Source organism: Drosophila ananassae, chromosome 3R, assembly GCF_017639315.1.
Source record: "Drosophila ananassae strain 14024-0371.13 chromosome 3R, ASM1763931v2, whole genome shotgun sequence".
Classification (NCBI taxonomy): Eukaryota; Metazoa; Arthropoda; class Insecta; order Diptera; family Drosophilidae; genus Drosophila; species Drosophila ananassae.
The window spans coordinates 11,158,409-11,181,991 of record NC_057930.1 but is presented as its reverse complement, the minus strand read 5'-3'; the positions used below and the strand labels follow the sequence as shown (position 1 = coordinate 11,181,991).

Genomic DNA, 23,583 nt, shown 5'->3' with positions numbered 1-23,583 from the left:
CATCTTTTTAATTGCTTAATATTTCTAAAATGCTTCATTAAATATAAAAAGCTCTATATAAACCCCTATAGACCCATATATGAGGTCTTAGTTCATTTTTGACCGACGAGAAATAAATGTATACACATTCGGATTAACGATGATTTTTTGGCGAGTGAATATTTTTCAACTTGTTTTGATCTTTTATTTCGTAACAAAGGTAAATCAATGATTAATTAAACATTATAAATATAATTATATATAAATATATTTATATAAATATATTAAAAGAGTTTATAACTTATTTCTAATACTTCCGGATCTCCCCCAAAACTGAGTTTACAAACATAAAATGCACATCCATGGACAAAGATTTTTGCGACTTCGATTACTGTTATATAAAACCCATAAATAGGACCTACAAATACATTTCTTTAAAAGTGAAATTGTACAAAGTACCCATAACAAATGTCACTGTACGTAAAAATAATCTGAGTTATCTATTCAAAGGCACTAAAATTCTCATCCAATAGGTTAATTGTTCGTTCATGAAGCGCGCGAATGGCTACAAACCATTTCTCTACAATATTACCGCAGATGCCTGCAAGTTTTTGAAAAATCAAAAATCCAATCCGGTTCTAGGCTATATGCATGGTTTGTTTAAAACCTACTCTAATATGAACCACACATGCCCCTTCGATGTGAGTTTTAAAATTAGTAATAATTTACCTATTGTTAGTTAATATTTTGATTATTTTGAAGCATGACCTTATTGTGGATAAGGTTTCTACGACTTTTATTAATTACACTAGTTTACACCAAAAATGAACCTCCATAAAAAAGTGTTTTTTATAGTAATTTGGGGTCGGAGAACACGAAAATGACATCCGTTTATTTTTCTTAAGAATCGTTTTTGAGATATTTTTGAAAATCGTGTTTTTGAGGTCCTTTTTCAGTTTTTTGGTAATATCTCATGAAAAAAACTGTTTACAAACAAAAAAAGGATATTGATTGACAGGTATTGAAGTAACGTTTACGTGGATATATAATATGTGCAGATTAAATCAAATCTCTGTAATGCACAAGCGAACAAAGTACAAAAATAGTGTCATTTTCGACCAATTTTGAAAATTTCAATTTTTCAGATCGATTTTTGCCAAAAAAAACAATTTTTTTTCTAAGGTTTCAATATTTGAGGGAAAAGATTTATTATTTACCAACAATTTAAGCCTAAGATTATCCAAATTGAGTAAGAAGTTTAAAAGTTATAGTAATATTAACATTTTGACACTTCATAAATTAGGTCGAAAAAAACATTTATCACTCAAATTTTTTCGTTTGTGATCAATTTTCTCTTCACGCAATTGTACTTTGTTCGCTTGTGCATTACAGAGATTTGATTCAATCTGCACATATTATATATCCACGTAAACGTTACTTCAATACCTGTCAATCAATATCCTTTTTTTTGTTTGTAAACAGTTTTTTTCATGAGATATTACCAAAAAACTGAAAAAGGACCTCAAAAACACGATTTTCAAAAATATCTCAAAAACGGTTCTTAAGAAAAATAAACGGATGTCGTTTTCGTGTTCTCCGACCCCAAATTACTATAAAACAATCATCAATTTTAAGGTTCACTCGATTACATTTAAATTTGTAAACTAGTGTTATCAGTTGACGAAATTGTTGCCCGTTCCGGAGGGAGAATATTTGTTCAGAACTAATTGGATAGCATATGGAATTCTTCGAGCCACTGTTGATGCATACTTAAGTTTGACTTAATAATATTATAAGGAATTAAACCAATTACTATATAAAGTTATTTTATTAAATTTAAAGAAAATGTATTATTGAGATATCATAAAATATCTATAGATTATTCTGACTTGCTGCGCAGTTTACTTTCATGGACCTGAAAAATATTAAAACTTTTATGTCATATATAATTTTAATTATATCCATGACTCACCTGTAGAGCTGCTTTAAAAATATGATCAAAGCATATGATATTTAATAAAAAAATATCAAAAGAGTTTATTATTTACTATTTATACTTCCAGACCACCTTAAAAATTGAGTTTACAAACATGAAATGCACATCCTCGGACAAGGATTTTACGCGACTAGGACCTAGGACTTCCGCCAAAATCTGGAATATTTTTTATTTTTTTTTCAGGTTTATTGTAAATCTTCTAAAGAAACTCTTTCAATGAAAAGTAATTGAATGGTATTGCTTCATAAAACGATTTTAATGGTGTTTAGGATAATGATCTTGGTTTAACTTTGAGCTATAAGTGACACATGGTTGCACGGCATAATTACTTCTTTTTAATTGCTTTATATTTATAAAATGATTCATTAAACATAAAAAGCTCTTTATAAACCCGTCGTCTGGTCTTAGTCCATTTTTGACCGACGTTAAATAAAGTTATACAAATTCGTATTAACGATGATTTTTTGGCGAGTGAATATTTTTCAACTTGTTTTGATTTGTTATTTAGTAACAATGGTAAAGCAATAATTAATTAAAAATATAAATATTACAAGAGTTTATAAATTATTTCTGAGACTTCCAGATCTTCTCCAAAAGTGAGTTTACAAACATAAAATGCACATCCATGGACAAAGATTTTTGCGACTTCGATTACTGTTACAAATTACTGTATAAAATCCATAAATAGGACCTACAAATACATTTCATTAAAAGTGAAATTGTACAAAGTACCCATAACAAATGTCACTGTATGTAAAAATAGTCTTAGTTATCTATCTAAAAGTCATTAAAATTTTCATCCATTAGATTAATTGGTCGTTTTTGAAGCGCTCGAATGGCTACAAACCATTTCTCTACAATATTACCGCAGATGGCTGCAAGTTTTTGAAAAATCAAAAATCAAATCCGGTTCTAGGCTATATGTACGGTTTGTTTAAAAGTCACTCTAATATGAACCACACATGCCCCTTCGATGTAAGTTTTAAAATGTATAATAATTTATTTATTGTTTATCAATATTTTGATTATTTCGAAGCATGACCTTATTGTGGATAAGGTTTCTACGACTTTCATTAATTATCAGTTCACGAAATTGTTGCCCTTCCCAGAGGGAGAATATTTGTTCAGAACTAATTGGATAGCATATGGAATTCTTCGAGCCACTGTTGATGCATACTTAAGTTTGACTTAATAATATTATAAGGAATTAAACCAATTACTATATAAAGTTATTTTATTAAATTTAAAGAAAATGTATTATTGAGATATCATAAAATATCTATAGATTATTCTGACTTGCTGCGCAGTTTACTTTCATGGACCTGAAAAATATTAAAACTTTTATGTCATATATAATTTTAATTATATCCATGACTCACCTGTAGAGCTGCTTTGAAAATATGATCAAAGCATATGATATTTAATAAAAAAATATCAAAAGAGTTTATTATTTACTTTTTATACTTCCAGACCACCTTAAAAATTGAGTTTACAAACATGAAATGCACATCCTCGGACAAGGATTTTACGCGACTAGGACCTAGGACTTCCGCCAAAATCTGGAATATTTTTTATTTTTTTTTCAGGTTTATTGTAAATCTTCTAAAGAAACTCTTTCAATGAAAAGTAATTGAATGGTATTGCTTCATAAAACGATTTTAATGGTGTTTAGGATAATGATCTTGGTTTAACTTTGAGCTATAAGTGACACATGGTTGCACGGCATAATTACTTCTTTTTAATTGCTTTATATTTATAAAATGATTCATTAAACATAAAAAGCTCTTTATAAACCCGTCGTCTGGTCTTAGTCCATTTTTGACCGACGTTAAATAAAGTTATACAAATTCGTATTAACGATGATTTTTTGGCGAGTGAATATTTTTCAACTTGTTTTGATTTGTTATTTAGTAACAATGGTAAAGCAATAATTAATTAAAAATATAAATATTACAAGAGTTTATAAATTATTTCTGAGACTTCCAGATCTTCTCCAAAAGTGAGTTTACAAACATAAAATGCACATCCATGGACAAAGATTTTTGCGACTTCGATTACTGTTACAAATTACTGTATAAAATCCATAAATAGGACCTACAAATACATTTCATTAAAAGTGAAATTGTACAAAGTACCCATAACAAATGTCACTGTATGTAAAAATAGTCTTAGTTATCTATCTAAAAGTCATTAAAATTTTCATCCATTAGATTAATTGGTCGTTTTTGAAGCGCTCGAATGGCTACAAACCATTTCTCTACAATATTACCGCAGATGGCTGCAAGTTTTTGAAAAATCAAAAATCAAATCCGGTTCTAGGCTATATGTACGGTTTGTTTAAAAGTCACTCTAATATGAACCACACATGCCCCTTCGATGTAAGTTTTAAAATGTATAATAATTTATTTATTGTTTATCAATATTTTGATTATTTCGAAGCATGACCTTATTGTGGATAAGGTTTCTACGACTTTCATTAATTATCAGTTCACGAAATTGTTGCCCTTCCCAGAGGGAGAATATTTGTTCAGATCTAATTGGATAGCATATGGAATTCTTCGAGCCACTGTTGATGTATTCTTAAGTTTGACTTGATTATATTAAAAGGAATAAGTGTAATCATTTTATTAATTTATTGTATTTAATTAAAGAAAATGTATTATTGAGATATCATACAATATCAATGGATTATTCTGACTTGCTTCGCAGTTTACTTTCATGAACCTGAAAAATATTAAAACTTTTCAGTCATATATAAATTTATTTATGTCCATGACTCACCTGTAGAGCTGCTTTGAAAAGATGATCAAAGCTGGATCGGCCCGTTTCCATAACCATACCGTAAAAGACCCTCCGTTCCGATTGGGTCAAAAGTTCGTAGGGTGAGCCGAATTCTACGAGGTTGCCAGCATCCAAAACCATGACCTTGTCCGAATCAATAATCGTATTCAAACGGTGGGCAATGGTCAGCACAGTACACTCCTTGAACTTCCTGCGAATGGTGGACTGAATCAGGGCATCCGTTTGGGGGTCCACATTCGCCGTGGCCTCGTCCATCACTAGGATGCGATTCTCGCGGAGAATGGCCCTCGCCAGGCAGACTAACTGCCTCTGGCCGACACTGTAATTGCCACCTCCTTCGGCAATCAGACTCTGGAGACCCGTGGGCAGCTCGGCCACCTCCTCTTTCAAATGAACCTGACAATCAAAGTTATAATTAATTATAATTTAAAACATTTATTTAATGCAATATCATACCTCTTCTAGAGCCTCCCACAACTTGGCATCTGAATACTGTTCGAAGGGATCCAAGTTGTATCGCATAGTTCCGGAAAACAGCACTGGTTCCTGTGGGATTATCGATATCTTACTCCTCAGATCGTGCAGACCCATTTGTCCGATATCCTGGTTATCGATCACTAAGGATCCATCGTTATAGGACAGTCTGAAGAGGGCGTTGATAAGCGAGGACTTCCCAGCACCCGTTCTACCCACAATGCCTATTTTCTCCCTCGGTTGGATTACGAATTTCAAAGATTTCAGGACGTTGTCGGTTTTGGGATCTGGATTATATCTCATGCTTAAGTGTTCCGCTTTTATTTGTCCTTGCTGCGGCCAATTCTTAGGAGACTGCTTGTCCTTTGGAGACTCGAACTCCCCCTCAGACTCCAGGTTCCTGTACTCCAGAACCCTTTCCACCGACGTCATGGAGTTCTCTAGCTCAGCCGATTGCCTCATGCCCCACTGCACAGTGCCTGTCATAGACATTGCCTGGGTGATGGCCAATCCAATCTGGCCAGGATTGTCCAGCGGAGGATTAAAGTAACTGGTTATGGTCACCGACACCACATAGGCCACACAAAACAGATCCAGATAGTAGCCAAAGGCCCGACTGGTGGACAGGAATGTGTAGTACCCAGAGCTGTGCAGGTCCTGGTAGTTGTCGTACTCCTTGGTCAACAGCTCCTGGGCGCCCAGTGCCCGGATGGTGGGTAGTCCGTTCAAGGTGGCACTAAAATGCGAGTACATCGGTGACCTGGCCACCGCCTCCAGTCTCTTCACATCGCGCGAAGTGCTCAAGTAGAACTTTCTCAGAAAATGGAAGGCCACAAACATCATTAGCGTATTGACCAAATACCAGGGATTGGTAATGCACAGGACGCAGATAACGCCGCTGATCGTCAGGAAGATCTGGACGCAATCAAGCAACACGGCGGGAAGGACTTCGTCCACTTGTCCCAGATCCATGGCGAAGCGATTGAGTATCCTGCCCGAAGGATTCGAGTGGAAAAAGTAGAGGGCGGTGCGGGAAACGCCCTGGAACATGGAATTGTGTAACTGCGTGGATGAGTGCATCGACATGCTGAAGAACAATACAGTCCTAATGAGGGCGAAGATGACCAGGGCCACATTGATTCCCGTGAACATGTAAATGTCCAGAGAGGTTGAGGAGTCGTTGTTCTTAACCCTGTGGAAGAAAAGGTTTATTAATTTCATATAAAATTATATTTTTATTCTACTCACCAATAGGACACAAAGTAATCCCCACCAGAAGCCAGAATCTGAGTGCCAAGACAGAAGAAAGTGACCAGGACGAAGAGGAAACAACCGGAACCAGCAGAGAAATATTTTCTATACATGCTGAGTCCGATTTTTTCATTGGATCGTGATTCCTGCAGGGGCTGTTTGGTTTCCTCCATTACAGAATCCTGGCCAGAATCCACCGAAGAGACACTGTTCCGACTCTGTCGACTACTCTGACGGGAGTAGTTGGATTTACTGTCATTGACTGATTTATCCTCATTATCGGAAACCTCCTTTTCCTCCTGCGTCTGCTGGGCCAGGAGCTGCGCGAAATCCTGGCCACTCTTTAGCATTTCCTCGTAGCTACCGATAGCTGTTATCCGGCCCTTGTCCATGATCACAATGAGATCTGCATGTTCAAGGAACTGCAATTGATGGGTAACCAGGATAACCAGTTTGTCTCTAAGGTAGCCTCGCATACACTCCTCGAACAAGTGGCGTCCCACGTGAGTATCCACTGCGCTCAAGGGATCGTCGAGTAGATATATATCCGCCTGCCTGTAAACGGCTCTTGCCAGACTGATCCTGGCTCTTTGGCCACCGGATAGCCCTGCTCCTCGTTCCCCAACCACTGTATGATCACCCTGGAGCAGCTCCAGATCCCTTTCCAGGGCACATTTTCTTATCACACTCCGATAGCGGTGCTTGTCCATGGGCAGGCCAAATAGGATGTTGTCCCGAATGGAGGCGTTGAACAGCCAGGGTTCCTGGGAGGCATAGGACAAGCTACCCTGCAGCTTAACACTTCCCGTATCAGGCGGGAGCTCACCGAGAATAGCCTGAATCAAACTCGACTTCCCGGAACCCACAGGTCCAATGACAGCTACCAACTGTGGGGGTTTGAGAGAGATGTTTATATTATCCAAAACTGGTTCGGCATGTTCATGAGTCCAATGCGCTCTGAAAGACTTTAGTTCCACCAGAGGTTCCAAAGCGCCAATATCCTTTTTGTGGGTACCTGCCTGGACTCCTGATTCATCCCGCATCATGAATGTCTTGATTCTCCGCAGGGTTACCTGCATTTCGGCAAACTGGGACATTCCACTTGGAAAGAATTTGGTTACCGTGCGTCGCAGGATATTGTAGAAGGCTGTCACCGAGAAGGCTCTCTCGGCGGTCAGTTCGCCGCCCATCAGGACGAAGCCCAGAAGACTAACAAATATGGCAATCCTGCCCAGAGTTATTTCAAAAGAGAGCAGAGTCCCTCGAATGTAGTTCACCTTGCGAATGGAGCTCATTTCGCTGCGTCTAAGTTGCTCTATGACCTTGCCGAATGGCTTCTCCCAGGTGTACATTTTAATCACCTGTATTCCGGATATAATCTCGTTCATCATCCTCACCCTCTGATCGGTTCTCAGAGCGGTTTGTAACCTTAGCTTTGAAGTGAGCCGGCTGAGATATGTTTGGAACGGAAGGAACAGTAATAGAATCCCTATTCCGTAAAGTGAAGCTACTCCGATTTGTTGGTAAAGAAAATACGAGGATATCAGTAGCTCCAATGGTCCCAGCCACAAAAAGTGAAAGTGTATCAGAGCCCGATCGAATCGGCCCAGATCATTGGAAATAAGGTTAACCACCTGGCCCGTGGTTGTGTCTCCCAAGGCGGTTCGGCTCAAACGAAGTGCCTTCCTGTAGATAGCCGTGCTCACTGCCACTCGCATCTTCATGGCCAAGAGCTAAAGAGATAGAGATAAAAAATTAAATAAATAAAATATTAGTTAGTTGTTTGGTACTCACCATCATTCCCATCATAAAAGGATGAAGAAAAACCACACCAATCAAGAAGGCCAATACCAAGGTGATTCCATAGATTTGGGCCATTGTTCCATCGCCATTTCCATTGGCAGTGAATTCGGATATCAAAGCTCCCAAAATAAGAGGTAAGGTAGCTCTATTATAAAGAAAATATAAGTTAATTATTTAATAGTAATAAAGTAATAAATATAAATGCATTATCTTAAATACTTAACTGCTTCTATACTTACTTTGTTCCCACTTCCAGAATACCAATCAAAAGTCCAGATACAAACAAACGCCATCCGAACACCTTCAGTATAACCTTTATAATGCTTGGCTCCTTTTTGGGATTATCCTTGCAGGACGTGACCTCTGCCTGCCAAGTCTTAAAAAAAATATCGCCCAGAGTCTCAGCCTTATGTCCTTTTAGGGCCTGATATAGGTCCGTGGGTTGTAACGTCTTCTTTCTGCCTTTGAAGAGGATGGGCAACGCGAAGCTGTTTATAAATAAAAATATTATTAAATTATGTTAACTTAGGTTTTATTTGATGGAAGCTGTAAATGTTTATCTAAACTAGAGATAACCAAATGTGACAGACGTGATCTATTGTGTGGCATCTTTTATCTTCTGATAACATTATCATATTTTCCGGGGGCATTTACAAGATAAGATTTGCGATTTTTCTTCTTAAAAATATGTCCAATTTTACATGATTATGTAATTTGAATTTTAAAAAACATACCAAAACATCAAGGTGGAAAAAATCCCCGCCGATTCGCGAGGATTTTTGGGAAGCTTATTAGCTTGCATTATTTTTTATGATTTAAAGCATTAAATAGGTAATAAAACTATTGAGTTATATTATTTAGTTACTATGAATTATTTATCTTAAGAAGAATCAAGTTTTCTACATATATTTAAAAGTTTAAGGTTCACTTGGCTTAATTCACTATTTTCACTGAATTAATAATTATAAACTTTCCATTCCAAAAATTAAAAGCCTTGAATAAAAGCCGTCCGATGCGTTCTGCTTATTAGCAGCTTCTGGTCCATTTTTAAATACCCCCCAAGTGATAAAAGTCATGGAATTTTCTCACCTGGATGACGTAGGTTATCTTAGAGATAAACTTGACGTTCTATGTTAGTAACAAAGGGCACTTATATTTGTTTATGTTCTGATGTTGAGAGATAGGGACATTAAAGACTATTTAACATAAGATTTAGGGATTTAACTTACCAATATGTTAAAGATAAATCAATAAATTGGAAACATTTAGTTTTATTTCATAAGAATTTGTAATAATTTTACAACTTAGATAAGTTATCTATAAAGATTAAATCTAAAAATAGATTTTTATAAGTGGATTAAAATATAAAAGGAATTATTTAATATTATGAAATAAATCAAAGAACCTGTTGGTGGAAATATAATATATTATATAACTGCTTAATTTTTTATTCTTTTTAAGTGAAGTTTTTAACTATTATTCATTAAATTTATATCCTAATCATGTAATAGAATTTAAAAGACGTGTTACGCGCCATGCCGCTTTACTGGCGCCACCTATGTCTCGGGTAAAAGTAAAAGGGCGGTAAAAATTTGAATTTCTGTTATCTGTGTTCTGAATTCCATTCTTTAAAAAAAAAAAATCTCCAGTATGGTTCACTCTTTAAATATTTATAAGCTGAATCAACAAAACCTCCCTTATTATGAATGGTTTACTTAGCTGGTTATCAATAAGCAAATAAAAATTAACTAACAAATTGAACCGCACACACGTCCTTATGTGAGTCTCTCACAATTTCCAGTCGGATTCAGCTGGTCACGGACTTTTCCTTTTTTTTCCCTCAACTCATGTGTGTATTTTATCATTTATTTACATAAAATAAGCGACCGCAAGGTTTAATTAACCGCAAAAGTGGCAGGAAAAATTTAAAAAAAAAAGTATAAATATGTATCCAACGCTGAGAAGTAAAAGGAAAGAAAAAATAAAAAATATATGTATAAAAAATGTGATATGTGAGTTAATGCAAAACGTAAACATGAAGAAAAATTACACGACGAAGAATAAATATATGGGGAAATAGATACGAGGACAGAGTGTATTGGCATTAAACGGAGTAATAAGGTAAATATGTGGACAGCAGATGCAGATACATGAACTCACAGATACTATGAAAGTGTGAGTAGGTATTTGTAAGATGATAACTATCCGAAGGATCCACTTTCCAGTGAAGCATTCCCTGAAAATAATTGAGATTGAAAGTAGGAATTAATTTATTTCACATATTTCACAAATATTCATAAAATATATAATTTCTAAAATTAAATATAAGTTTTTTCGTCATAATTAAAAATCGTACTTAAAATGAATTCTTAGTTCCTTGGTTCTTAATAAGACTGATTCCGTAATATGTATATTAATATGTGGCGCTTGGCCAGCCATCGGACGTTGACCGCTCACTGAGTCAGTGCCATTACCGTTCCCCCGCATCCTGCAGCACCCACTCCAGCTCCCATCACTGTCTACCCATACCCACTTTCCCCTTATCAGTGAACGAGAACGCAGCGTGAGTGCGCCTGTCACTTGGGGCAGACATATGTTTCGTTACAAATTGACGACCGCAACTCTCTCTTATCAGTGGCTGCTGCTGATAACAACAACAACGCGGCCAGAGTGGTTGGGGGTGAGGGCGGAAGGCAAGGGCAAGGCAACCGCTGGACAATGAAAGACAACAAACGAAAATTAACGAAAACTAAATTTAAACACGTCTTGCTGCGGTCCACCCAGCGGAGAGATGTGTTTCATTAGCTGCAGCTGCAACGGGGCTCCATCTTTTTTATTTTTCGTGCCATCCCTTTCGCTGCTGTCCAGCACTGGGGAGAAAAAAGATATATTATTTATTAGATATTTATTATAAATTATTTATAAACTATATAATGTAATCTTTCAATACATATTTTATTTAGAAATTCCCTTTCAAAAATTATTCCAAATTTAACATTTTATTTATTAAAAATAATTCTCTGCGTAGTTATGCGGTCAGTGTATATGAGTGATGGAGTAAGAGGGGCTTCTGAAAGGGGAAAGCATGTGCTAAGTACCATTATGGGGTTAAGGGTTGTCCGGTGGCAACCGCTGACTTTTCTCTCACAGCGGGTGATTTCTACTAAATAAGGCTTACTCCGGGACCCCATGTGGATCTGTCAGAGCCTAATCCTGTTCTAAATGCCGGAAAGGGTTGTATAAGACAACCAACCGTTTTATATAATTCGGACTATCAAAAACAGATAATGAGCTCATTAAGATGAAAAATTCTATTAAAAGATATCAAAATATTGTATTTTATTTAAATTAGTTTATGGGCCAGTTACTTTTAAGTTTATAATTAATCAAGAAGTATCTTAAAATCATTATTTTTTAGGAATTAGAGTATAAATTTGTGGGAGTATCACCAGCTTCGATGTATGTATTTTAAACAGTTCAAAGCTTACCCCCTTGGGCTGCCGGGGCAGGAAAATATTAAATCCCATCCTCTTAAATCCGTTTCCCCCATCGATTCCATTCGATGAGGATTCGGTGCGGTGTGAACGGGCAATGGCAAACAGGCAAATAAACAAACAATCGAGGGGCGGCGGACAATGGGCGGAAAGTGTTCGTCCTTTGGCTTTTCCAGCGGTGCGTATGCATATGTGCATGCTTGTGTGTGTGTCCATCCGTCCCTCGGTGTGTGTGTCTGTGTGTGTGTTTAAGTTCCTGGGTTGATTGCTCAGTGGCTTATACAAACCCTGGTGCTGACCTGGCCAAGAATTGAGGACGTGCGGGGAGTGCTGGGCGGCAGGAAACAATTAGCTCTAAATAAAATTTCAAAATAAGCAACTGTTTGCGCTTGAAAGCCCCAGCATTTTCATCGGGAACGTGGCAAGCGGCACGCGAGCCCCATTTTCGGTGGGGGAATGGGAGCTCATATTAGATAGCATGATATCACTTAATTACTGTATTTAAATGAGCAACAAATGATATGCTTTTAGGCTTTCCACGGCCCACCCACTTGGCCGCTATCGAAAAACCTCAAACGAATATATCTGGGCTTTTCCAAATTTATTTCAATATTTCCGCTAAAAACGTGCGCTGAAAACTATGCAACATTCTGTGGAGCGTAATCATCTTTGGACAACTTCATTGGCGCATGTGGGAGTGTGTTTGAAATGTAATTGAAATTTAGTTGGCAAAACTAATTGGAATTGCTGCATTATGCAAACGACGATAAAGCTCCAACAGTGAAGCCCTCATTACGCCAAACAATAAGACAATAAAATCATGCAAAAAAATGTTAATAATATTTTAATTATTAAAGATACTCTAAAGACAGCTTAAGTATAAGCTAGACTCCTATTTTAATTAAAGATAAATTACAGATAAACACTGTAGTTATTTATCAAAACGTAGTTTTTATAATCCATTCCATGGAAAAGGACAATGGATGGTATTTGAGTGCGCTTTTGACTAAACCCAAAGTGTATGACCTAAATGATTTAATTAACCAAAATATCATGTAGAATAATCAGCACAATGGTCTCGTAGGATGGGCGGCTGCCGAAGCTGCAGTTCAATTATTGACCCATTTAGGAAACTGTATCTGACATTCCGTTTAGTGTTTGGACAATATCGAATTATACGTTAGATTGGGCGGTCCCAGGTCACGGAAGTCATACATAAACCAGCTATCCAGCTTCCCCTCCGGTTGTTTCACAATTCAACAATTTTAAATCCTCGCTGAACATTAATTAATGTGCTGTTATCACATTTCCCATCTGATTTATCATGTTCGGCCCGAATTTCCCATATTTATTTTGTTATTCCATACAAAACTTTTGTGTCAAGTAGAACAAAAGCCAAAAGTTTACCAAAATTCAAACGCAAAAAATTGTGTGAGCTCTCCTCCCACATACATAATAATAAAAGTTTCATCTGTGCTCAATTTAAGCCGCGTTGTGGGTGGGTTTTACCCACTCGGTTTGGTGGCAAAGTTTGCCTTATTTACTGGTTAAATTTTTGACATATATTATATATTTGTCGGGCTCTTGTTTTTTGAATTTGATTAAACTAAAAAGGTTATACAATACAAATTTTAATTGAGAAATATACATATGTACTTTATATATTAAATATATAATTTATATACAAAAATATCATTTAATTTGAGATTTATTATGAGGCTTAAGTTATCAGAGATCATAAAAATATATTTCTTAAAAAAGCTAAAAAGTTCTATCCTGATTACTGTTCCCATTATCTCTTGGAAAATCCTATTTAAGGATTTAAAATATCATCCATGATTACATTTGGGTTTAAAAAAAAGTTTCCCAATTCTCACATCGTTGACTGTGCACTTTTTTGTGCCTGAGCTTGTATTTTGGCCAGGTTTTGTTTTTATTTGGCTCATTTTCTTTGTATTTTTATTATTTTGTTAGTTTATTTTGTTGCGTTTTTGGCTATGTAGAGCACACATAGTTTTCACAATTTCCGTGAAAATGAAATACCAATAGCCAGGGGCCAGACGTGTGCGACATGCACCGAAAAAAATTGTTTAAAAATTTCATTATTAAAATAAAATTAGCAAACTTAAAGATTTTTTTTTTCTAATATATTTTTAAAAAGATTAAGATGGTTTTTAAATTATTTAAGATTTTGGGGTAGTGGACACACCCATATATGGCAGTGTGTTGGCATAAATATGCGTGTGTTCCCCATGTATGTATACAAGCACGCAAATTATGCAAACGGCTACCGCAAATAACATAAATTTCACAAACTTGGCGGTTCGCAGCACACCTGAATCAGGTGAGGTGAGGCGGTGGTGGGGGTGATGCCGGAAATTGGGATGGGGCCTGGTGCAGTGTTGACATCCATTCTCTCTATGGCCAAAACCGAATCAACCACCGTTTACTAAGCCAAGAAAATTATTGTCAATAGCAAAAATGATGAACGTGACTATTTGGGCTTATAATGTTTTCAATACTGAAAATATTATCAATAAAATGTATGTTTTTTCTATAGAATTTATTTGTGTAAATACAAGTTTATTTTTTATATCTATTGTTTCAAAAATTTATAGAAAGTCTAAACTCAAAAGTTGTTTTAATGAGAAAATAAAAATTGTATGTTTAAATTTCAGACCTTAATGTAGATACCAGAAAAATTATAATAGCCAAAGTGACAACACAGGTCCTGTAATAAAGGACCTTCTACCATCGAGGTGTTGGATGATAGCGCCACATAGAAATGTAAACGCACTGGAATTGGCTTCTGTGTGTGTGTATGTGTGTGTCTGAATGGCATTGTGTGTGGGTGTGTGTGTGGTTGGGCAAATTCCCGTCAACAAACAACTTTATATACAGAAAAGGGAGAATATGCAATTTGCAGAGCTTTTGATTTCGTTTAATGCAACGCGCATCTTCAGCATTCATAATAAAGGCAGATTACGAGCGATGACAACACTGTCAATACACCACTGCCACCGGGATTGGGGGCGAGTTGCCAGGGGCAGGGTTTAAGGGAAGGGGGGCCAAGCGAGAGGGTCTGTCAATGGCAGCGGCCAATTGCCGTAAATTTGCATGGGACACCAACGAAAAAAATAAGAATTAAGCTGGGATATAAACTCACCGAACAAGAAATGCCCTTTATGAGGAAATCTCTATAAAACAAATTTTTATAAATTTTGTTAATTAAACAAATATTGATTATTAAAATTGGATAAATAATATTTTTCCTTTTTTAATTATAGATATAATATTTTAGCTCATATATTAAAAAAGAAGACTAGTATATAAAAGGTATTAACAATCCTTTATTAAATTTAAGCTGGCAGGACCCTGGCCCCTTAAGGTCCCTTAAGGTAGGTCCCTCAAGGTAGGTCCCTCATATTTTCAGTCAGGCTTAAAACTAAAGATCAACAAAACGCTTAAAGTTCTCAATGATTCTCTTTTCGAACGTGTCCCCTCACACACACATGAATACAGTTTATTGTCCTGCCAGCCCGTGAGTTTTTGACATTAATGCGCTTAATTAAAGTAGCGCCTGAAAGTCAACAGCAGCGACTGTACCACGGAGGTATTTATATTTGTAAGATTATGTAAAAAATTTTTTTTATTGCAGCTTTTTCATTTTAACTAAGAACAATCTGTAACCTCTGATTATCTTAAATAAATAAATAGGCCTTCACTATTTAGAGGAATTCGCTTAAACGGAAGTTTTGTTCATTAGGAAAACAAAGTAGGGATTTTAACATAATTTAACCAGTGACTAGTTCCTTTAAAAAAATTTCTAAAAGTTAATTTAATGTCATATTTGCCTAGAAACTTTATGTGTCCTTTTGTTCATCAATTTTGTGGTTTAAAGTAAGGCATCTGGAAATTCCGGGCCAGAATTCCTCATAGGGTAGCAGAATCCTTTTATCCTAACCAAGGACTCCAAGGTATATACTTTTTAAGATTATGTGATTGTAAGCAACAAATTATCTAACGATACTCATATATATCTTTATATGCTGTAGTTTCGGTCGATTGGGCATCTCTGGTCGGTTTGCGCATCTCTTATCGCTGCAGTCTTATCAGCTATCGGTGCATTATCGCGGAATGCATTGCTTCCCTGATCAGCCTCGTCTCTCGCGGGTGTTCTTAGCTTAGGGAGCTTATGCCGCTATCTCTTATTCGCCCATAGTGTGGGAGCGCTGAAACTTAGGTCGCCAAGCACCGGGATTGTTCTTATAAGCTCATCATCGCGCCTAACATTCCTGGTAGGTAGTCCGGTAATAGAATTGCCAATTATTTACATATTAAATATAAAATTGTCAGTATGGATTTGATCTTCCTATTTGAAAACATCCACAACGGATATACTGACTGATACGTCTACGGACTACGGATATACTGCTGGATATAGACCAATTGTAGCCGAATTATATAAAGCGAGGCGATCGGAGTCTTACCCGCAGTCTATCCCACAAGAACTGGGCGAGTGTATTGCTTTGAAGAGAATCGATTTTTCTGATTACGTTGTGTTATTGATATACTTTCCAGATGGAAGTCATAAGACACAAACAGATGATCACCATACCGGAGTATCTGAATGAACAATTTTTCACTGATACTTTAGAGGAGGGTCTACGGGACTACGGGACTAAGGTGACCCTGAAGGAGATAAACTTTGAATGGGGCAGTAATCCGGGGGACAACTACTGCTCGAAAATCTATCGAGTCAAGGTCTCTTTTGCGAAATGGGTAGATGGCAAGGAGTGGCCAGTGGAGGAGCAGCTCTCGCTAATTGTGAAGACCATTCCAATCACAAAGGCCACGCAGTTCCTGGAGGACGCCAGTGTGTTTATCAAGGAGAAACAGATCTACACCGAAGTCCTTCCACGGTTGAAAATTCTAAGCCGCAATGAGCAGTTCGGGGCGAAGTAAGTACGAAGGCGATACTCTGGAATATGATCACTTAATGTCAAAATTCTACCAGGTACTATCATTCGGTGAAGACCCCGGTGCAAACTATTGTGTTTAGTGACCTAAAAGTGGAGGGCTTTAAAGTAGCTTCTCGGGAATGTGGCCTGGACTGGAACCATGCCTCCCTAATTCTGCAACAACTGGGCAAGTTCCACGCCGCCTCAATGGCATTGGCTGAGAAGGTAGGCATTGCACTTGTCTTAGGGATTATTATAATAAAACATAATGTTACAGGATCCTGCCATTGTGAAGCAGTATTCCAGAGGCATGCTAAGCGAAGATATTTTGATGAAGAGTGATGCCTTGGAACATATGTTTGGCGGTTTTCTCAAGGGTCTCATCAAGAGCTCAGCCGGCTGGGCCGGCTTTGAGAAGATTAGTGCCCATCTGAAGCGCCTTATGGACAACTTCCGGCAAGTTTGCGTGGCGGCAGTTAAGCCAAAGCCCGGAGATCGGTATGTTGTTCTGAACCATGGTGATATGTGGACGAACAACTTCATGTATGCGTATGAGAACACTTTCAAGCCGGAGGTCCCCACGCGGGCCATCTTTGTCGATTTTCAACTGAGCTTCTACGGCAGTCCAGCGTGCGACTTGAACTTCTTCCTAAACACTAGTCTAAAGTTCGAACTTGTCCAGGAGCGTAGGGAGGAACTAATAAAAGTCTATTATGCTGCCTTCAAGGATACGTTGGAATACGCCCGCTTCGAGGATATTCCCACCTATGAGGACTATATGAGCTTCGCAGCCGCGAAATATGCGGATTGTTTGGCCTATTTGCCTTCCTACCACTGATCACTATGCCCAAGGAACTGGCCCAGGACAATAGTATAGAAAATATGCAGGATGAAGCCTTTAAGCAGCGCAAGATGGATGCCATCTTTGCCCAAAAGTTTCTAAACGATTATCAAAAGTGGGCCCTGAAGCGGGCAGATTCCATTGGAGTCTTTGGGGACTACTAGGATTACTATTAGGTACTTCTATTAGGATTGGAATCTAGAGTTGCCTAGAGAATATAGATACAAACTAAATTGCATCTATAGCTATATATTAAATTTTCCATATATCATGCTTATTAAATACTCCAATTACTTTATCTTCTCCATAAAGAATGGATCTTAAACATATATTTTTCTTGATTTCTTATACAGGGACTAGTCCTTGGGTACTTAGGTACTGGGAGAGATCTTCTAAAATTCTAATAAAACAAGGATACATGTGTATAAATTATAAAAATTAATAAAGTTAAAATAAAAGGATAGCAGGATTAAATCGAAGAGAGAGAAACAGAGGGCGACATCAATAAACAAAATCAAAAAATCAGTGAGAGGGAAAAGGGAGAGTGCCCGAACTGATGGAGATTTTGCATTCCCATTCAAACAATGCAATAAAAATTGGGTCAAAGATCAAGTGGAGCTCAGCGGCAGCGACAACAAAAGCTGAAGAGCGGAACTGTGAGCCGAGAGCTCAGCGCAGTGAGGCAGAGATGCGAAATAGAGTTGCGAAGAAGAGGAAATAGGAGCAGAGGATGCAGCGGCGCGTGGCAGCGGCGGCATTGGAGGAGGCGGCATTGCAAAAAGGGAGATGCAGTTGGTGGGGGGGCCAGCAGTGGAGCAGAGGTCGCTTCGCCAAGCATGATGGATATGCACACACACTTTCATCCGCAAACGCACACAACCGGAGGAAGAAGTGAGCTCCAGAGCCGGCGCAAGAAAAAGATTAAGAAATATGCGAGTGAATTTTTTTCGATGATTTTTTTGTGGGCCAGGCACTTGAAAAAAAAGTGTGTTAATTATAACCCAAAAGTAATCTAAAATAACATATAGTTTTAAAAATGTATAACAAATATATAACCTTGAACCAGTATCAAATAAAATACAATATAAAAATCCTAATGATTTTAATTTCATAAAAATTATCAGTTGATAATATAATATTTTTATTTTAATATTTTAAAAATTTATTTTCTTGAACACATTTTTATTTCGAGTGCATTATTGTTACTGCTGGTGTGGCTGGGAGCATGTGAATGAGTATGCATATGCAAGCAGTTGGTCGGTCGGTCGGAGGGCAGATGTGTAGATACGCGGGAGAAAGGAGTGAGATGGATAGGATGGGGATGGAGATGGGGATTGGGATGTGGGGATGTGAGGCAGACTGTCAACGCCACAGCTGTGACTAAGCGGCGCATAACTACCAAGTACCAACAACTACCAACTGAATATTCGCTGAGGATGCCTGGCGACGATGCCATGAATGCCGTTTGTTCCACTCTCGCGCTCCCATCCCAATGCCCCCACACCACGGCCACTGTGCTGCACTTCCCACTTCCCACTTCCCACACCACCCCCACCACTTCTCCTTTCTTTTCTCCTCTGGCTCCATTCCTTTTGTAGTTGCAGCAGCTTTTTTTGCCTTCTTTTTATACCCTTGCAGAGGGTATTATAATTTTGGTCAAAAGTGTGCAACGCAGTGAAGGAGACATCTCCGACCCTATAAAGTATATATATTCTTGATCAGGATCACCTCCTGAGTCGATATGAGCATGTCCGTCTGTCCGTCTGTCCGTCTGTCCGTTTCTACGCAAACTAGTCTCTCAGTTTTAAAGCTATCGAGTTGAAACTTTGCACACACCCTTCTTTCCTTTGCAGGCAGTATATAAGTCGGAACGGCCGGGATCGGTCGACTATATCCTATAGCTGCCATATAACTGATTGATCGGAAATGCCATAACTTTGGTGTTTTTTAAGTTAGAGGGTTGGGACTTTCCACACATGTTATATTTGACCAAAATATCTTGTGTACAAAATTTCAAAGGATCGGCCGACTATATCCTATAGCTGTCATACAACGATCGGAATTGGCATAACTTTGGTGTTTTTTAAGTTAGAAAGATGGGACTTGGTACAGATTCTATTTTGGACAAAATAATCTGATTTGCCAAATTTCATAAGGATCGGCCGACTATATACGATCTTCTATATATCTAATAATATAAGATGCGTGGCGCCACCTAGCGGACTGCGACGGAACTGCAAGGGTATATCAACTTCGGCTCCGCCCGAAGTTAGCTTTCCTTTCTTGTTTTTTTTACATTTTTTGGCTGGCATGCTCGTAGGCGTTGATGATAGCAAACGAAGCAACAACAAAGCGGCCAAATACAGTGGGCCGGAATGGCTGCCTGCCCGTCAAATCGATAAGTGATTAATAGCACACTAAGTGATGATGGTGAGTGAAATAAAAACTAGACAATTTTTTAAGATTTTGATAAATGGTGGCCCAACTAAAACCGCTAATTAACAAAGTTTTACAAATTATCAATAGATATTTTAAACAAAATTGATTAAAGATTTAAAGAACATTAATATTATTATTAAATATAATATATTTAATATAGCAAATATTAAATGTTTTTATTTACTATTTTAGTTTTGCCTTAAAAATTAAAATTTCATCCCATTGTTCGAAAAATAAAGCCTGCAGTGGAATTTGGCAAACTGGAAAACTGCATGAAAATATGCAAAAACGTCGAAATGATTGCGGCTGAGCCTTGCCGCATGCAAGTTAACACAAACACCCAGCATCAAATTTACGAAATAAAAAATATAGTCGCAAGACACGTGCTCAATGGTCTTGGGTTGAGCTATTGGGCTTGCTTTAGCGATAAGAACATTTAGGTTCTAGAATTAAAAACATTTCTGTACTTAAATTAGTCGATTTTTGAATATTATACGTGTCGGACATTGCTGCGCCAGCGAACTATAAAAGTCTACTCAAGTAGGTCGTCTTATCTCCTCGCCTTAACTTCTTTACAATTATTTTTCAACAATCCGAGTTAAAATTGGGTTTAATTACTTTTTCAAGGGCAGTATTTCAAGAATTAAAACACTCTGACTGCTGTAGACTTCTGTATCACGGGGCGTATGAGCGATAATATGTATGTTTTGATTTGTTATCTTAAACTTCCGTTTTAAAGAGTAAACATAAATGAAAAAATTAAATTTATTGTATAATTTAACATCAATTAATGTGATTTATGTGTTTATGCTGAGTTAATTTATTAAAATCCCCAATAGATTTCTTCCTCAAATGATTGAAGTTCTAAAAATAAAATTTATCTCTTTTATTTTTCAAGACAAACTTGAATGTATCAGCTCGATCTCTCCTTATTTCCTAATGGACTGGACTAGGATATATATTTTTTTCCATCTGACAGTGCTTACGATATGCAGGGCCGAGCACTCCCTTTGTCGAATATGGTCGAAGCGTGAAAGTGTCGTACGAGTTGGTGAATATTTATTTTGCAGTTGCAATAACGCTGAAAAGCCGACCGAAATAAGAATTATTACATATCCCATCGTTGACGATATAAATATAACTATTGTTGATAATAAAACCATCAAAACCAAAGTTACGGATTCTTTTGAAAAAACTGAAATATTCACCTGTGGATGCCCGGAAAAGTTCCACTTTTTAACTGCTATTAATACACTTCATGTAATTCCCCTGTTGGATGTCAAGGACTTTGATTGTTTTGTAAGAGAAGGAGAAGGACTTGCAACTTGTCATTTTACAAGCGTAGGATCCTGGAAGTTCAGACAAAAGAGGTACTCTGTGATTGAAAATTTTATAAAAACGCCGTGCATGGAAGTTGCTGAAAATGACACGAAAGTGATGTGCACTAACATTCCCGTAGACTATAGAGCCGAAACCATTAATGTGACTCTTGAAATGGAGTACCATGGCGATAAACAAACTAAAAAATTTGACTTTGAAATACGTAATATCATTGAGTCATCATTGGTTCCGTTGGGTGTGAAAATAGCCGTTAATAATACGGCATGTTTGTTCTTTAACTATTCCCGTAGTTTAATTTATCCATATAGATGTGTATGGAATATGATCCCCTTGAATTCTAATGTTGCAAAAAGGGAAGACGCTGTAACAAATTGCATTCGTGAGTGTCCAGTTCTCAATTGCATGAAAGAACCTCTTAAAGCCTTCCAGCCCTATCTATTCAATGCAACTTGTGGCTATGTTTCATCATCCCGGAAAGTAAAAAAATATAAAAACTATTACTTATGCTATGTTGCCCGAAAAGGCGCCAACCATTTTGCCAAACGGATTTTTTCACGTTCCAAGAGAGAACCTGCTTTACATATTCTGGATACATCTAGAAGAGCTGGAATGGAATGGACCGAACTTTACATATTATGCGTACACTAAAAATGGGTAAGCTGCTGAAGCAATCTACTTATTAAGTAGTAATTAATAGAATTCTCATTAATTTTTTTTCAGAAAAGAGGGACAAATTCTAAATAATAATACCGCTTTATTTAGCGAATGGGATGACTCACTCTCCGAGAGCGTTTTTATTAGGAGTCAGAACTCAATGGGTCGGTCGGTCAGCTACAGTGAACTGAGAGTGAACTCCCCAATCAGTTCGAAACTACATCAGCCGAATAATCTTCGGTATGTTGAAGAACACTTCACTTTCAGCTGGAACCCACCGACTGAACAGAAAAATCTGATAGGCTATGTTGTCTATTGGTGTAATGCCTCCGAGATAAATCCACGGCTATGCCATGAAAAAGAAGACTCTCCGTGGTTGAAGGTGCCTGCATCAGAGAATAAATATCATTTCCCTAGATCGATGTACCTGAGCCACCTGGGAGTGTCTGCTGACTACAGTGATCAAAACTCAGGTGGAATACAGTGGATTAATATCCATTCACACGAGACATTATACTCAGATCATGGATTTAGTTTCCTTATAGTTCCTGTTATGGTCGCAGTACTGATAGTCCTGATATCTTACGCCTACCGAAGGTTACGACAAATGGCCGACATTCAGGTTATCCTTCCAGAGGGTTTTGAGATCATGAAAACTTCCGATTCATGTCAGACCTCTATCCCAACCGAGGAATCCATTCCTATCCCAAGATATCTCTTTCCGAAAGCAATACGGGATATCAGCGTGCTTTTTAAGTCCAAAGAAACCCTTCAAGCTGATGGGCCACCAAACGAGGAAAGTCTGTACTTTTCTTTAGAAAATATGGAAGCAGCCCAAGTTACAGATTCCTACAGAAGTGATGTTTTTGTACCACAAAACATGGATAGCCCGTATATGACCATGGATATGAGTTCCTCTAAGCCCACTGGATCATATAGTGCACATCCAAAAATTAAATAGATTTAAATTACATATTTAAATACTTATATTAATCGTTTCGTGAAAATTTAAATGGTTTTAAAATGTTATTGTATTTTGAATAATAAAGTTTTCTTTAAGTAAACATTTGTGGAGTTAATCTTAACTAATAATTCTTTAGGTATTTTGGGTTTTGTAGTATTTTGAAATATTCCCAATAATAATGAAAGTACCGTCTGAGTGAAAATCGCATTAATTTCCGTATTTCACTTGCATTATTTTTATTTCAAAGAATTTATTTCACTTTCAGCCACCGCAGCGGTGCTAGGGCCCCCAATTCTTAACAACAATTAAGCGGCCATATAAGTCAAAACCCCAACAGAAACAACAAAATGGGGCAGCAACAACCGAACTATAAAATATAACAACAATAAAATCCTGAAGAGTGAAGGAGGAGTAAAGTGCAGCTAGAAAAAAAATACCATTTCCTGCAAAACAACTGGTGACGAAGGCAGGCACGCCCCCTTGAACCGCTCGTCCCCACGGTCTTCACTTTAAAGCAATCGTCTTTGAACCTTCAACCTTATTTTCCCATCTATGCACTGAGAATTATAAGTTAAGATATACAA

General features: G+C 37.3%; 2 protein-coding genes, 1 long non-coding RNA gene and 2 pseudogenes across 3 annotated transcripts; 4 read left to right on the top strand and 1 right to left on the bottom strand.

Moving 5' to 3' along the window:
• Positions 1-290: 290 nt before the first annotated feature.
• Positions 291-1,776, top strand: LOC116656021 (annotated as a pseudogene).
• Positions 1,777-3,615: 1,839 nt separating this feature from the next.
• Positions 3,616-9,346, bottom strand: LOC6506852 (probable multidrug resistance-associated protein lethal(2)03659). Its single transcript, XM_001965225.4, has 7 exons — positions 9,040-9,346; positions 8,545-8,793; positions 8,297-8,450; positions 6,500-8,235; positions 5,234-6,443; positions 4,757-5,173; positions 3,616-4,699 (listed from the first exon to the last, which is right to left on the bottom strand). The coding sequence occupies exons 1-7, from the start codon at positions 9,105-9,107 to the stop codon at positions 4,664-4,666; spliced, it is 3,870 nt and encodes a 1,289-aa protein (XP_001965261.1). The 5' UTR covers positions 9,108-9,346; the 3' UTR covers positions 3,616-4,663.
• A 6,561-nt stretch (positions 9,347-15,907) lies between these two features.
• LOC26514176 lies at positions 15,908-17,930 on the top strand (annotated as a pseudogene).
• A 2,583-nt stretch (positions 17,931-20,513) lies between these two features.
• On the top strand, positions 20,514-21,208 carry LOC116656087. Its single transcript, XR_004311101.1, has 2 exons — positions 20,514-20,580; positions 20,939-21,208. It is a non-coding gene; the product is annotated as an uncharacterized LOC116656087 (long non-coding RNA).
• Positions 21,209-21,857: 649 nt separating this feature from the next.
• Positions 21,858-22,996, top strand: LOC123257385 (cytokine receptor-like). Its single transcript, XM_044716214.1, has 2 exons — positions 21,858-22,035; positions 22,102-22,996. The coding sequence occupies exons 1-2, from the start codon at positions 21,890-21,892 to the stop codon at positions 22,994-22,996; spliced, it is 1,041 nt and encodes a 346-aa protein (XP_044572149.1). The 5' UTR covers positions 21,858-21,889.
• The last annotated feature ends 587 nt before the right edge of the window (positions 22,997-23,583 follow it).

What these genes read in the sequence shown, in the direction of transcription:
- LOC6506852 (XM_001965225.4), bottom strand. Translation starts at nt 9,107, where the DNA reads ATGCAAGCTAATAAGCTTCCCAAAAATCCTCGCGAATCGGCGGGGATT. An exon ending in ATTCTGGAAGTGGGAACAAA is followed by an intron (nt 8,451 to 8,544) that starts GTAAGTATAGAA and finishes TCTTTATAATAG; the next exon opens with AGCTACCTTACCTCTTATTT. An exon ending in TTTTCAAAGCAGCTCTACAG is followed by an intron (nt 4,700 to 4,756) that starts GTGAGTCATGGA and finishes AATATTTTTCAG; the next exon opens with GTTCATGAAAGTAAACTGCG.
- LOC123257385 (XM_044716214.1), top strand. Translation starts at nt 21,890, where the DNA reads ATGTTGCCCGAAAAGGCGCCAACCATTTTGCCAAACGGATTTTTTCAC. An exon ending in TATGCGTACACTAAAAATGG is followed by an intron (nt 22,036 to 22,101) that starts GTAAGCTGCTGA and finishes ATTTTTTTTCAG; the next exon opens with AAAAGAGGGACAAATTCTAA.